The sequence below is a fragment of the Macrotis lagotis genome, chromosome 5 (genome assembly GCF_037893015.1).
Source record: "Macrotis lagotis isolate mMagLag1 chromosome 5, bilby.v1.9.chrom.fasta, whole genome shotgun sequence".
In the NCBI taxonomy this organism is placed as follows: Eukaryota; Metazoa; Chordata; class Mammalia; order Peramelemorphia; family Peramelidae; genus Macrotis; species Macrotis lagotis.
Window position 1 is genome coordinate 82,350,137 of NC_133662.1, and position 16,109 is coordinate 82,366,245.

Here is a 16,109-nt window from a genome sequence, read left to right on the forward strand (position 1 = left end):
CAATGAATGGCTGAATGGCCCACTAAGTAGGCATGCAATAATGAGGGTTCTTTTGCAGCTATGGGTTGGTTGAATGGCTGCTGGAGTCTCTTCCAACTCTAAAATTTGATAATTCTATTTACTTAAGGCAAAGGTTGACACACTACCTCCTATTTTTATATGAACTGCCTGTTTTTTCCCAAAAGCTAAGAATGATTTTTACATTTTTGAAATACAACAAAACTGAAATATAAAAACCATTTTTAGCTTGTGAATTAAAAGAAAACAAGGCAGTGGCCAGTGTCAGCTTCATGGACCATAGTTTGCAAGCCCCCTATTTTAGGGCAATATGAAGCTGGAAAAACTTTAATACAAACATTCCCAAACAGGTTTTGGCAGAAACAGCACTTGATTTGAAGTCAAAGTATTATAGATGAATTTTTTAAAAATAACAACAATGTATCATTAAATTAATAAATAACCTGCAATTTTATCAGTAGAGAGAACTCCCAGTGTGGAAAAACTGAGGTGGAAGGGAGAGAGAGGGAATAACTAAATGCATTAGAAGGAAAACATCACAACACAAAAATGTGAATCAGTGTTCTGAAACTGTCTATTCTACAAAATATCTATCTATCTATCTATCTATCTATCTATATATATATATATATATAATATATGAATTAGTAAAGTATGATAACACAGCTTGAAAATAGCTTGGTGCTCATCTAGGGCCCCATTTTAAAGATGAGGAGACAGGAACCAAAGGAGGCTCATTGTCTGGAAATGAAGAAGAGTGATTTGGGGGGGGTAATCATTTCAGTTGTGTCCAATTCTTTGTGACCCCATTTGGGATTTTCTTGGCAAAGATAACTGGAGTGGCTTGCCACTTTGTTCTCTAGCTCATTTTACAAATGAGGAAACTGAGGCAAGCAGGTTTAAGTGACTTGCCCAGGGTTACAAAGCTAGTGAGCATAAAGGTCAGATTTGAACTCAGGAAGAAGAATCTTTCTGATTCCAATTTATTCACTGCAGCCCCTACAGAGGGACAATTTCCAAAAAAACCCAACTACTTATTCATGAAAAGGACTGCCACTATTGCCCATTCTCAACAACTAGAACAGGAAAAGTAATGCAAATTATGGTGGAAAGTAAGAAGTGGATAAGACAGGTGACCTCTTCAGCCCCTTCTTTCCTTCAGTTCACACTGGTATAGTAATATCCTACACCGTCAGGCCCTAAAAATTTGTTTTAGCACACCTAATATTTAAAAGGCAAAGAACATAACCAAGGACTCACAGAAAAACTAAGTAAACTGAGGTGAAAAGGAAGACAGTTACTGCTGTCATCCATATTCCTACACTTCATGGACTACTTTCTAAGCCCCAAATAGATGACCTGTTTTAGTATCAAGAAACCAATTGAGTGACCTCCTCTACCTCTAGTATCTTCATCAGTTTGGATCAATCCCAGACAGGTTCATATCAGGGATATTTTTTTTTAGAGTACTGGTGTATTATTCAGGACACTACATACAGAAAGAAGGAAAGAGAGTATGATTTCTCTCTCATCACATTCAATTTGGATCAATGTACACCATGGAAACAATGTAAAGATTGGCAAATTGCCTTCTTGGGGGGGGGGAACAAGATTGGGGAAAAATTGTAAGACTCAAAATAAATAAAATCTTTAAAAGGGAAAAAAGAAGGAAAGAGAAGAAAGAAAGAGAGAGAGAGAGAGAGAGAGAGAGAGAGAGAGAGAGAGAGAGAGAGAGAGAGAGAAGGAAGGAGGGAAGAAAGAGAAAGGAAGAAAAGGAAGGAAATGAAGCAAAGAAGAAAGAAAGGGAGAAGGAAAGAAAGGAGAGAGGGAGGGAGGCAAGTTGGGAGGAAGGAAGGGAAAGGAAGGAAGAAAGGAAGGAAAGAAGGAAGAATGAAGGAAGAAAAAGGAAAAGAAAGTAAATTCCTTACATAGTTGTGTATCTCTCTTTCAGAGTTCCAACAGAAAATAAAACATGCAGGCATAAAGAGAAAAACCAATGGTGAGGTGAAATCTCCAGACCTGAGGAAGGGGCTATTAGAACCTCATTCTAGAGAATCCCCTGCCTTTCACTCCAATCAAGAGGAGACAGAGACACTATGTTAGCAGAAGGTCTCAAGACAGGTTGGGACAAACAGTGAAGAGGACAATAAACCCAAATTAATTGGAACTTTAAGTATGCCAGGAACACTTAATAAAGAATAATTTTGCAAGAGTTCAGCGCTCCTTAGAGTCCACACAACAGAGACAAAGCAAGTTTCAGGGGCTAAGAAATGAGCTATTTATCCAGTTTATCTTTGGTCTTGGAAGAAAAGCCATGCCCTGGAAGAATTCATTTATCTTTTAAGGGGAAGCATTCTCCTCTGAGAAAGTAGTGTCTAATAATAAGCTAAGGAGTATTATTAAAAAGAAGAAATTTTAATTCTGATATCAGTGCTCCTGGAGGGACTAGAGTATTGGTTATTAGCAAGCAACCAGGTAGTGTAATTGATAAGAATGCTATATATTGCTATATATAAAATCAGGAAGACCTGAGTTTGGATCCTTACCACCTTAGCTGCTTAGTTGAATGGCCCTGGGCAAGTCATTTAACCTTCCTCAATCCTATTTCCTCATCTGAAAAATAACATCTACCTCTCAGGATGGTAGCAAGGGTCAAATGATTGAACAAAAAGGCTTTGTAAACCTTATAGAGATAGGCAACATTAGCTATTATTAATTCTATTTTAAATGATATCTTGATTCTAGTTTAAATGATATCATGATCTACCATAGTTGGTTTGGATCTAATTATTTTATAACCAATCTGTCAGTGATTCTCAGTAAATTAGATTCATTAGGAGTTAAGAATGTCTGACGCTGATCTATGACAGGTCAGGAAGGAAAGGGCAAAAAGAGTAGAATTCTTATCTATCCATTTCTTTTAAACCACAGGCCAAGGAAAGAGTTTATTCAGCTCAACAGGGCATCACATAAGACTATTCCTTATAATCAGTCCCTGAGATACTTGAGAACAGTCTGCTGTGAGAGATTATAGATTCCCTCCTCTGGGGTTCTTTAAAATGGTAGATTCCCAGAAATTTGAAATGGTGCTTCTTAAAAGATTATCTCTCTCTAAGTCCCTTACTAACCCTTTGGGGATCTGTGATTTGTTTGAAGAAGAACAATTCATGAATAAGATATTCATTGGATCTAGAGAATAGGGATTTTAAGAAATAATTTTGCTATGGGAAAAAAAAAATTACCTTCCAGGAAACTACTGAAAATGTTCACCTCAATAACCACATCATTATCCGGTTGCTGAATCAAAGAAACTTAAAAGGCAATGTGGTATAATGGGAAGAGCATATATATATGGAATGAGATCTGGATTCAAATACCAGCTCTGCCACTGACTAAGTGTACAACCCTTGGCAAATCGCTTACCTTCTCTTTAAAGTATAATTCCCTTACCCACCTCCCAGGATTATACAAATACCAGTTATTACTGAGTACTGCACTAAATCAGACTTCTGAGTAGCTCTTACTATTTTGAAGCTAAGAAAATCAATTTAAAATGAACTGAAGCAAATCTTTCTTTTGAGAAGCAAACTGACTTTGTTAGTTAAGAGGCTTGGGAGTCAGGAAGACTGTGGGTTAGAATCCCACCTAGATTAGTTTTGTCACTGATCCTGGATGATACTAACCTCTCTCTGCCTCAGTTTCCAACAGAACCTTAGTTCTTAAGAGCTAATTTGGTGCTCATAAGCTCTCTTCTCTTCACACATACACATATACATGTACACAATACATGTATATATTATTTTTATTCTTCTATCTAAAATGTAAAGAAATGCATGATGTGTTGCTTCTTGTTTGGCCCATGACAAATCATTTATGAAATCCAGGCCATATTGCTACATGCCTTTCCATCTGCCCTGCATTTGAGCTATCCTGCGTCATTCCTCCAGGCAGACTATGAGATCCCCCCAACAGGGACCATCTTCCTTTTCTAGTTGTATCCCCGGGGCTTAGCATAGAATTTGGTTCACAAGAAATGTTTATAAATTCCTTTCCTCTCAGCAATTTATTCATTCCTTTTCTCTTCATCCCAAGATATGTACTAGGTCTAAAACTCATTTCTGGGTTCCCATTCTCTTGGCTATCCATGTCACCTACAGGGGTTACTGAGTCTTTGTGAACACACTTTGAAACACTACAAAGCAGAGGGTCTTACTATTATTAAGTCCACTATGGGGACTAGAGAGAGGAATTTCTTAAAGATATCCAAGAAAATAAGAGCTCATTCCACTTTCCCACATGATGGCTATGGGACTGGAAAGTCTAAAATGTCTGGGAAGAGCTCTAAACTACCCACTGCCAAAAGATGATACTAGTGAAGTCCAGAAATGGAACTAAAAGCCCCATGACTTCCACTCTCCACTTACCATACACTGCTTCATTCCATAACCCTTGCTCTGCCTCTGAAGAACCATAGCAACTTTTCAGCTGCTGATGTTGATCATGAGGTATTTTCTCTCCTTCAAAACTCAGGAGATGCACTGAATTGATGAAACAGCCACATACATACTTCAGTGGATTTGTGATCTTATCATTGTGGGCACTCCTTTCAATGATAGAGATCACCATCCACTCGGGCCATGTCCTTTCGAAATCCAATTAGAAGGGGCTGGCCCATGGAGAGACTTCCTCAGTTTTTCTTGCTGATGCCTGGATACCAATGGAGCCTAGGGGCTTTCATTAGTTATCCATCCCTCTTACTGAGACTGCCTTTCTTTTATAGTTACGCATTTCTCTAACGACAGCCTTTATACCACTTCTGTGTAATTCCTTGTTTGTAATGCCTTCCAAGCTTCTCATACATAAGATAGATCTCTTTGTACCACTTTGGTCGATTCTCAATTTTTATCCTTTTGAGATGGTAGTATCCCTTCATTCAGTAACCCCTGGAAGAACAATGATGTTTTAAAAATGAGCTTTGTCTTCAGGAAGAAGCTTGGAGATTTTTTTTAATGTAATTTCCAAAAGTCATTCAGTCTGCACTCCACCTCCTCCTCCTATTGAATTCTGGTCTCAGCCCATTGTCTATCAGAAGTGTCTATCTATCATTATGTATGTGTGGGTTATGTATGCATTTGTACAACCAAATCTCTGGTTGTCCATCCAACTGCAACTCACAATCTAGACACTAAAAATGTCCATCCATTTGACTGTTCCTGGTATATAGTTAAGACTGAATTCTTTTGATTCATTTTTTAAAAATTCATTTTGACTCATTGTTGATTTCATTTAGTAGGTTCTGCAATGTTTGGCACTTGACACAATTAGCAAAATTTCATCTGAAAACAAGAACAGCTAAAGGTTTATACTGAATCCTTCTTTGATTTGGACTCAGTTCTGAACATCCTTCAGTGTCAAATATTTTTGACAAACATATAGAAGCTTCATATAACTTTGATATTAATAATCAGACAGTCATGAATCAGTTATATATGTTGCTAAATATGTTAAGACATCTTGTATGATCATGACATGAATATGGCAAGCACCATAAAGAAAAAATGTCATACAGCAGTCTTCAAACAATAAACATAGTGGGATTTTGTACTTGTTGACCCTTTTAATCAATTATCATTATAGAAATGTGATCTACTGTGGAAGGTCACTCGTGTCTTATCTTCATCAAGCATATCCTTCAAGCTTGATATTAATACTCAGATGTCCACAATTCACTCAAGATTTGTAATGTTGGAGTCAAAATGTGCTTTGCTCTGTTATCATTGATGAGTATAAAAATTTATTATAAAAATGTTTATAGATCATTTCCATATTCTACCTGTTGTCTTTCTTCCAGTTCTATCTTTAAATGCCTATGAGATCATTCTTCTTATTCTGAAGTCTCACCAAATTTCTTTAAAATTGTTTATCCCTCCACTGCTTCTCATTTTTGCAAAGCAATGCTACCCATAATTTTCCACACCTTATCTATTAAATTCAACAAATTAGTTTATATTCTAAACTGATGTCTCTGGTTGCCATATCTATCTTTTTGTCAAAGAAACTAAGTGCTTGCTGGCTGAGATGCAATCTAGGTTCTTTTGATCTCTTCATTCTGGTAATTAATTTGTGCCAATGAAACTTCTTCAGGAGATGGCTAAAAAAGTCTATTAATGTCTGTTTCTTCTTCTACTTCTCAGTTTTTGGTATCATCATCTTTTTAGAATAGATCAAGTGGGAAATATTTTAACTGCATGTCTTTTTTTCTCATGTTTCATCTTCTGAGTTTTTGTAAATTTTGACTTTAACAATTAGTTGATATCCACAGTGCCTGAAACATAATAACCACTTAATAAATGCTTATCAATTAACATGGCCAAACACAAACAGTTTATTTGGTAGTGATTCCCACCTCAGGAATTGTTTCCTTGATTAAAATATAATTATTTTGGTTTATTATTTACAGCTTCTGCCATATTCAGTATCCATCAACTATTTTAACATATTAATCTTATATAAGTATTATGCTTTTGTGTTGTCTTCAAACCTTTCACTCAGACATATTTTCCAGGGTAGTTTTCACCATTCTCTCCTTTGCCCATGTTTTCAATGAAAAGCTACCTAGTATTAAAAGTATATGTTAAGGGGCAGCTAGGGGGTGCATCGATAGAGCACTGGTCCTGGAGTCAGCAGGACCTGAGTTCAAATCCAGCATCAGACACTTAATAATTATCTAGCTGTGTGATCTTGGGCAAATCACTTAACCCCATTGTCTTGAAAAAACTAAATATATATATATATATATATATATATATATATATATATATATATATATATATATTAATGTAATTTGAAGAATCATGGCTCATTTTTCCATAGAATTTCTTGACAACTGGATCTTCTATGATAGATGTTCATTGTATAAGCTGCAATTATTTTTGTATGGGTCTTCTTGCAAATACATATCATAAACACTGTGGTACAGATGTCCAACTGTCCCATGAATTTTTTCTTTTTTGGCCTTTGAGTGCACAATAAAACCTACTCCAAATACTACCTCTCTAAGGAGTACCTGTGACCCATTTGTCCCTTTTGCTGCAACTTCTTTCTGTCTTCTGTTTCATTACAGGGAGAATCCCATGATTAATTATTTAATGCCTCCAGTCCACCTGTTGGACACTGAGCTCACATTTAATTCACCAACAGCTAAATTAACATTTATAGATGGTCTAAAAACTAGAATCTTAGGCATCTCTGTCTTCTTCTCTGACATTCTGGTAACTCTCTCTAAAGAAGAAGGGGATTAGCAAAGGACCATTTTGTATTTTCTTTTGTTTCATGGGTTGTCATGAGAAATGAATTTTTTTTCCCTAGGGCTCAGCTTCAGAGTGGGGATTAACAGCAGACCAGCCATTAGAGGATGAATTTTTTAGCCACAGCACTGCAGGAATCACGCATGATAGAATCTACTAGAAGATGCACTTTCCTGGTACAATTTTACAAAATCTCAAGGTATTTCTTGCCATATCATGATGAATACTATGGTAGGACTTTCCAGGAATGGAATTAAGCAACCCAAATGATTTGCTAAGGTAACTGAAGCCATTAGCATTTCTTAGTTAAGGCTTTATGTTTTCAAGAGTCCTTTGTTTAAATGGAAATAGATAACCTTAATACATTAAGCCCAAGTGATAGCCATTAACAAACATCTCAGCTTTGTTTACTCAGAAAATGGAACCAAAACACATATATTATCTGAAAAGGGAAAAGTTATAGTGACATGTTTCAGAAATGTACTGTGTCTGCATGTTTGTGTGTTTTGTGGGGGGGAATGACATGTTTTGATTAATATACTTTTGTGGGGGGAGATGTCTGAGTGTTTATTAGACAGTATCTGTTGTATCAAAAAAATAACAATAAATCAAAATAAAACGAAAATTTGAGAGCTAAAAAATGGGACAGCAGAAATAACTTTTGATTGAGGGTGAGAAGAGTAAAGAAAATTTGGGAGCACTCCTATGGAGTTCTACACAGAAGAGCCCTATGCAACACGAAGAGCATGATGAAAGATCATTGTGTTTGTCAAGACATAGTACTACATTTCAATCCATTTTAATAGAGTGGGCTTTTATAGGCCAAGAACCTAATCACCATTTGTTACATTATTCAATTAGACAATGCATTTTGGATTTCAAGGCCTCAAATTGAAATTTATCTTGTAGAATGCACTTCATCTTTAAGTGAGGCACTGCTCATAGGTTAATATGTAACTCCATCAGACCTATATCTCAGAATTTTGCAACTAAGGTATCACAGGGCACATGGCAGGAAAAAAAACCCTTCAAATTAATTATACAAGCAGGTATTTAGGGAAAACATTGATGAGACAAGATAGTCATCGGAATGTGATCATCTTGGGGAATAATTCACCTGGGATTCAATAATTGAGGAGAAAAAGTGGTATATTTGGACCCTTTCTATTTTATATGTCTTCTTGCTAACTAGACATTAAGCTCTATTATTTCTACAATGCATATGAACTGAAAAATGATTCGAAGTCTTAGAGCAAAGCCCCAGTTTCCCTAATGTAGTTATGCTCTTAGTGCTGACCTTAGATCTTTAAGTTTACCTGGGAATCGATAACAAATATCAGTGCTCCTGTGCCCCTGAAGATCATCTCATAGTCAAACGTAGGGTCAAAAAAGTCAATTTGACCTGGGAAATCCCAAATCTGAAAGTTAACAAAGGAGCTGTTGGAGACATCTTCTCGGCATATCTTATTAGTGCTCTCCAAGAACAGAGTTTCATTGGGTGACATTTTGTGAAAAACGACTTTCTGAATAGATGACTTGCCACTTCTCCTCAGTCCCATAAGCAGAATCCTTGGCTTCACTTCAGTGCTGAAGGGATCGCTGAAGTCCAGAACTGAAGAAACCACAAAATAAAAATGAGAGTGAGATACTTTCACAGTGGTTAATTAGAAGAGTTTCACTTCCATTTCAATGGTGATTCATGAGTCCTATTTTGTCCTACTTTGGTTTCTCTGAACACTAAGAATACTATGCTAAGATAGATCATGTTTACTGCTTTAAACTAATATCCAAAATGCCTTTCAAACATTGCCTCATTCATCCTCACCACATCCCTGTCTCAAAAAGAGGAGAGTTTGCATTAGTATCCCTATTTCATAGTTGGAAATTCTGGAACATTAGTAAAAGGCTTGCAAATACTCATTCAATCAATAAGCATTCATTACATGCCTACTATGTACCAGTCAAACATGCTAAGCACTAAGGATTCAAAAAAAAAGGAAAAAGACAGCCTCTGACTTTGAGGTGCTTAGAATCTAATAGGGGAAACAATATGCAAACAAATATGTATAAAGTTATATTTAGGATAAATAGGAAATAATTAACTGAGGGATGGTGCTACAATTAAGAGAGATTGGGAAATACTTCCTGTAGGAAGTGGGATTTTATTTAGGATTTGAGGGAAGGAAAGGAAGTCATAAGATATGAAGGCAGAGAGCATTCTGGGCATGGGGGATAGCCAAAGAAAATGCCCAGAGTCTAGATTCTTGTTCAGGGAAATGAAAGATTGTGGTTGGAACAAAATCTAAGCCTTTTGTATTTCATACTGATGTTTTTGACCTTCAAAATAGTCCTAGTTGCATGTGCAAGGGATACCTTAATTGTTTGTTAGTCACTGTCCATGACGCTACAGATTTCTAGCTAATGTTTGCCAATCAACACATATTTATTAAACATTTATTATGTGCCAGATACAGCACAAAACACAGGGAACACAAAGAAAAAGTCATCGATCCCAACTCTCAAGGAAATTACATTCTAATGAAGAAGACATGTATATACATAGATGCATACAAAATACATGCAGAGAAGATGGATGGTCACCTTGAAATTAATCATCAACAAAGTCTTCTTTTGGTAGGCAACAAGCAACACAAATACCAAATACTTATTAAGCACTTAAAATTAGCACTATTTATATTCCAATGAGAAGATAAATGCAAAAAATAGATATATACAAGATACATGCAGAATAGATGGAAAGTGACTAGTAACTGCCAAAGATAAAAAGGTCAAAAAAATAAAATAAAATCACTGCCTTCAAGAAGCTCACATTCTGGTGGGAAGGAGGAGAAAGTCACCAGTATCTGCGAGGACTTCAAACAAGTGCCTGGTAAATGGGTTTGAAGGATGGCAATTTTATTTGGAGCACAGAGGCTAGTTCCTCCAGGTACATGTTGCCTATAGTTCCACTTTACCAACTACAGTTCAATTTCAGTAGAAAATTTTTACCAGGCTGAAAAACTTTTGCTTCCAAAGATCCTTATTTCTTAAAATATACAAACTTCAAAAATTGACTTTCCCCTTCTCTCTATGTCCTGTTTTTCCTACCTGTATACAAAATGGAGCTGTTGGGAAGCCCAGTTTTTTGATTGCACAACATGGAACAGTCCATAGCAGAGAATCCAAATATTCTTAATCCAGGATTACTTGATTTGAGGGACATTCCCCAACCCCATTATATGACTAATTCCAGTAATCTTTTATTAGTACTTCTATGGTTTGATTTAATTATCAAATAAAGGGTAGGAGGCAAGATCATAAAGAAATAGAACTCCAGCTGTACTGAATTCATTTATCTAGACTTCAGAGGCATTTCTCAGAGGAAGAAATATAAACTCTCAAATGTCATATAAAAATTGTTTTAAAAATCACTAATAATTGTGGAAATTCAAATTAAAAACCACTCTGAGGTACTTCCTCAAAATCCAGCAGATTGGCAAACTTTGACCAAAAAAATGGAAAACGACATATTGAGGTTGTGGAAAAATGAACATTAATACACTATTGGGGAAATTATATAGTGGTCTAACCTTTCAGGAAAGTAATTTGCAAATATGACCCAAAAGCTATTGAACTGTGCATATGCTTTGTCCCAAACACATTACTATTAAACCTATATCACAAAGAAATCAGAGAAAGAGGAAAAGTGTAAAAACATATATATATAATATGTGTTTATATACTTATATATGCATATATTCATACATATAAATATGCAGTTATATACATATAAAAATCCTATAATATATTATACTATATATACATACCATGTATATGACATAGTTTTATGTCTATATATAATATATATAATAAACATATATCTTAACATCTCTTTTTGATGTGTCAAGGAATTGAGAGAGGTACTGAATAATTGGGGAATGGCTAAATAAGTTATGATACATAAATATGATAAAATACTATTGTGCTGTAAAAAATGATAAAAAGAATAGTTCCAAAAAAAGATCTGGGAAGATCTATATGAAATGATGCAAAGTAAAATGAACAGAATCAGGAGAACAATCTACACAGCAACAGAAATATCATAAAGATAACAAATGTTGAAAGACTTAGTAACTGAATAGCACAATGAACTGTATGAACTGATGCAAAGTGAAGTGAGCATTACAATAACAACAATATAGTAAAGACAAACAATGAAAGACTTAGGAATTCTGAATAGTACAATAATCAACTACAATTCTAAACAATTTGTGATAAAATATGTAACCTAATTCAAGCCAGAAAGACTCAAAAGTGCAAACTGAGGCATTTTAATTTTTTTTGGACTAGAACAATAAGAGCAGTTTATTTTTCTTGACTACATGTTTGTATTAGGTTTTATTTTTCTTGCTTTCTCAATGGGGAAGCTGGTGGTGGGAGAAGGGAATACATATGAAAATAAAATGAAATTTGAATTTAGAATAAAAACTTGACTTCAAAGACTTTGTTAGTTAAAATTTAATTTCATTACTCTTTAGTTCTGAAGCAGCCTTTCTACCTATATTTGTTTACCATATATGAGTCAATACACAGTATGACAGGTGTTAACCAAGTTTTTATTAAATTGTCTCTAAGCTGGTTATCACCAAACAGGCCAGAGACAGAGTGTCAATAAATTATATAGCAGTTTATTAGTTACCTTCTATTAAGGAATCAACTTGCAAATCATGGATTACTCCCTCTACCTTGCTGTCATGGGGTCAGATATTTTATACGTGGTCATAAGTGGCCAAGTGGCTCTGACAACAACTAGATTTGGGATTTGAGTAACCCTCCCAGGACAAGTCCACCATGCAGGACAGTGTAACAATTATATTACTTGTGACTATCCAAGTTGCAATCATGTGGGAACCATTGGGTTGATTGTATAATTTCTGGGTTACAGTTATGGATTATACTGATACACTTCACTTAATACAGGCAAACACAATTCAGGGCAGGATTGACAGACGACTTCTGTTACTTTGTTTTCACTGTTTTCCCAGACCCAGAGCCTATCTGCGAAAAGGGAACACTAAAACTAAGTCATTAAATTCATTATTCACATCACAGTAATCAAAATAAAGTCACAATTTTTGACACAGAATCGGAAGGAAACTATTAAAGAAATAAAAGAAAACATGGATACCACATTATTTTCTTTTTTAACTCAGTTTATTCTTTACTTTCCTCCTTTATCAACTGTAGTCAAATTCTATAAACCTGATCCTTCCCCCTTTCCTCTATTTATATTTTAATTTCATATTTTTTCAAGACTGATTTTTTAAAATTTATTTTTATTAAAGATATTATTTGAGTTTTACATTTTCCCCCAATCTTGCTTCCCTCCCCCCTCCCCCACACAGAAAGCACTTTGTCAGTCTTTACTTTGTTTCTATGTTGTACCTTGTTGCAAATTGGGTGTGATGAGAGAGAAATCATATCCTTAAAGAGAAGAGAAGTCTAAGAGGTAACAAGATCAGACAATAAGCTATCTGGTTTTTTTTTCTAAATTAAAGGGAATCAAGATTGATCTTTGAGGATATTTTAAGACTTGGTAAAAGCAAAAAAATTCTCTATACTTCAAAATTTTGACTTTTGAATCTGGGATTCTTGAAAGTGAAATGAAAAACTTCTGTTCAAACCAAACAGGAGGAAATGAAAAATAATTATGAAGGCAGGTATATCTGTCAATATTCACATTCACTTCAATATTTCTTTTTGACAATAGCTTGTTACTTTTTTTTACAGAGAATAATCCCCTTATAATAAAGAATTTTTAAAACAGTTTAGCAAAATAAACATCAGAAAAAAATCTGACAGTAGGTGTTGTATTCTGTACTCATAGTTCCCAACTTGTCAAAAAAAGTGAAAGTAACCCTCAGCTATTTCAATGGATCTTATCAAATGGGTACCACCTCCCTGTGTATATAAATCCATAAACTTCACATACTTTTTTCATCCTTTGATGACCTTAGGTGTTGTTGTGAAGAGAGTCTTCATACAAATAGGGATCATATATAAAATGTAAATTCGAGGATTAAAATTAATATTATTAAAAATGAGTAGCGGCAGCTAGGTGGTGCAGAAGATAGAGTACCAGCCCTGAAATCAGAAGGTCCTGAGTTCAAATCTAACCTCAGACACTTAATAATTGCCTAGCTGTTTGACTCTGGGCAAGTCACTAACCTTTGCAAAAAGAAAAACAAACAAAAAAAAAACCAAAAAAAAATCCAAACCCCCTGCTCCCCCCAAAAAAGGATCTAATTTTAGAGAACCCTGGAGAATATGATGCAGAATGAAATGAGAAGAACCAAGAGGGGAAAAGAACTATTGAAATACAACAGCACTGTTAAGAAAAGCAACTTTGAAAGACATAAAAGCTCTGATCAAAATTATCTCCAGAAAACCTAAGAATGATGCATTATAATTATCCTCTATCAGAGAAGTGATGAATGTAAGTTACGGTCAATGCATTTTTGGATGCAACCAAACTAGGAATTCATTTTGCTTTACTACACTTAGTAGTTACAAACTTTCTCCCCTACCCCCCTTCTTACTGTAGATCAGGGATGGGAGAACCTTTTTTTCTGGCCAAAGGTCATTTGGATATTCATAACATCATTCATTCATGGGTCATACAAAATTATCAACTTAAAATTAGCTTGCAATAAAAAAAAATTAGCTTGCTAAATTTGGTCAAACATTTAATTAATTCAGTCTTAAAAAGCTCCTAGATTTATTGAATTTCGAGTCCCTCCCATGGTTGTCATGGCAGCACCAGAACAAATGATTTCAGGGGTCTTATACAGTTCCCCACCCTTTCTCTAGATTAACTGGGGAGGGAGAGATAATAAGAGAGGAAGGAATTAGCAACAGTAATGCCAAAAAAGAGGTCCACTTCAACATTTTTAAAATGTACTGAAGAGAAAAGGACAAACAGAATAATTTTGAAAGTAACATTTCAAATTTTATTAAATTTTTAAAAATGCAAGTGATACAAAACAGTGACAATTCTATATAGAATTGTCTTTTTTTGTTCTATTTATGGAAATGCTCTTCTTTTGGTTAAGTTTAGAATTTAAAAATTCTTTCAAAAAGAACAAGATGCCTGAGAAGTGTATTAGGTTCAAGAAGAAAGGAAATCAATGCTGAACCCTGCATCTATGACTTCTGGTCCCAGCATAGTATCTGGCATATAGTAGGCACTTAATAGATGATTATTAAATAATGGACTAATAAAATGAAAATAGGAAAAAAAAACAAAAACAAGTTTCCTATAAAACAACTCATTTCAAAGATTAATGTTTCTTGAGTGACTTTTCATTTCCATTTTAAATGTTTATCATAAAAACTTGATTTCTGCAAATTATTTTCTTGTGAGTAAGATCCCCCTTATTCTTCCTGTGTTATTTAGGAAGAAGCCAGAAATTAGAGAAAAGAGAAAAACTAAAGAAAGGAGCAAACAACTGGGACCCAGCTGATAATCAAGATATATAATATGTTTGTAACATGTGATATTTGGTAACATGGTGGCCCAAGGTATGATATCAGTGAGCCATTCCTTTTCAGGAATTGAAATCCATAATATTAAATTTTAGCAATCTTGCCTAAAAAGATCATGCCTTCTTCTTAAAGTGTCTTGTTTCCTTATTTCTTCAACTGAAATGGTATGCAAGATTTCCCACTTCCCTTTTCTTCCTTTCACTACCAGCACTGAGTTTATGGTATTCAATCACAGCAGAGTCATCACAGCTTCTAAGTCAGTAGCATAGTGAACTGAGGGGGGCGACGAGGGGGACAAACCATAATCATGTGAAACAAAAAAGACTGGCATACAGCAATTAAGCAGTGTTTATCCTTTTTTTAAAATTTATGAAGATGAGATTTATAAGTGAAATTTCAAAAATACTAATATCATTGAAAATCTGCCACCTTCTTTTTATACCTAAACTTGAATAATCAATCAATAAACAGTTATCAAGAATCTACTATGGGGCAGTTAGGTGGCATAGTAGATAGAGTACCAACCCTGGAGTCAGGAGGATCTGCATTCAAATCAGGCCTCAGATACTTAATAATTACCTAGCTGTGTGGCCTTGGGAAAGTCAATTAACCCTTTGCCTTTATATATATATATATATATATACATATATATATATATATATATACACACATGAATCTATTATGTTCTAATCAATATACAAAGTGTTGGATAAACAAAAAGAAGCAAAATACAGTCCTTGAGCTCAAGTGGCTTAAACTTAAAATGACATAAAAACAAATATATACAAAATAAACTATATGCAGAGAGAATAGTAAATAATTAACAAAGGGAAGGGAACTAGAATTAAGAAGGGTTAGGAAAAGCTTCCTGTAAAAGATGGGATTTTATATAGGGGTTAAAAGAAACCAGAGAGGCCAACAGGCAGAGTAGAAGATGGGGAAGATTCCAGGTATGAGAGATGACCAGAGAAAATGCCAAGATAAAATTTCTTGTTAGTGGAAAAGCCAAGAGGTCATAATCACTAAGGTCTAAGAAGACTGGAAAGGTAGAAGGTTAAATTACAGAGGTAGCTAGGTTATACTGTGGCTAGAACACTGGATCTGGAATCAGGAAGACTCATCTTCCTAAGTCCAAAACTGTTCTCAGATACTCATTAGCTGTGTGATCCTGTGTAAATCACTTGCCCTTATTTGTTTAAGTTTCCTCACTGTAAAATGAGCTGAAGAAGGAAATGGGAA

General features: G+C 34.9%; 1 protein-coding gene across 2 annotated transcripts in view; it reads right to left on the minus strand.

Annotated features, from left to right (window-relative positions):
• RRAGD (Ras related GTP binding D) overlaps window positions 1-16,109 on the minus strand; it is a 70,562-nt gene that overhangs the window by 36,770 nt on the left and 17,683 nt on the right. For both annotated transcript variants that reach the window (XM_074187141.1, XM_074187142.1), the window contains exon 2: window positions 8,642-8,937. In XM_074187141.1, the coding sequence (XP_074043242.1) occupies window positions 8,642-8,937 (296 nt within the window). The remainder of the gene's footprint in view (window positions 1-8,641; window positions 8,938-16,109) is intronic.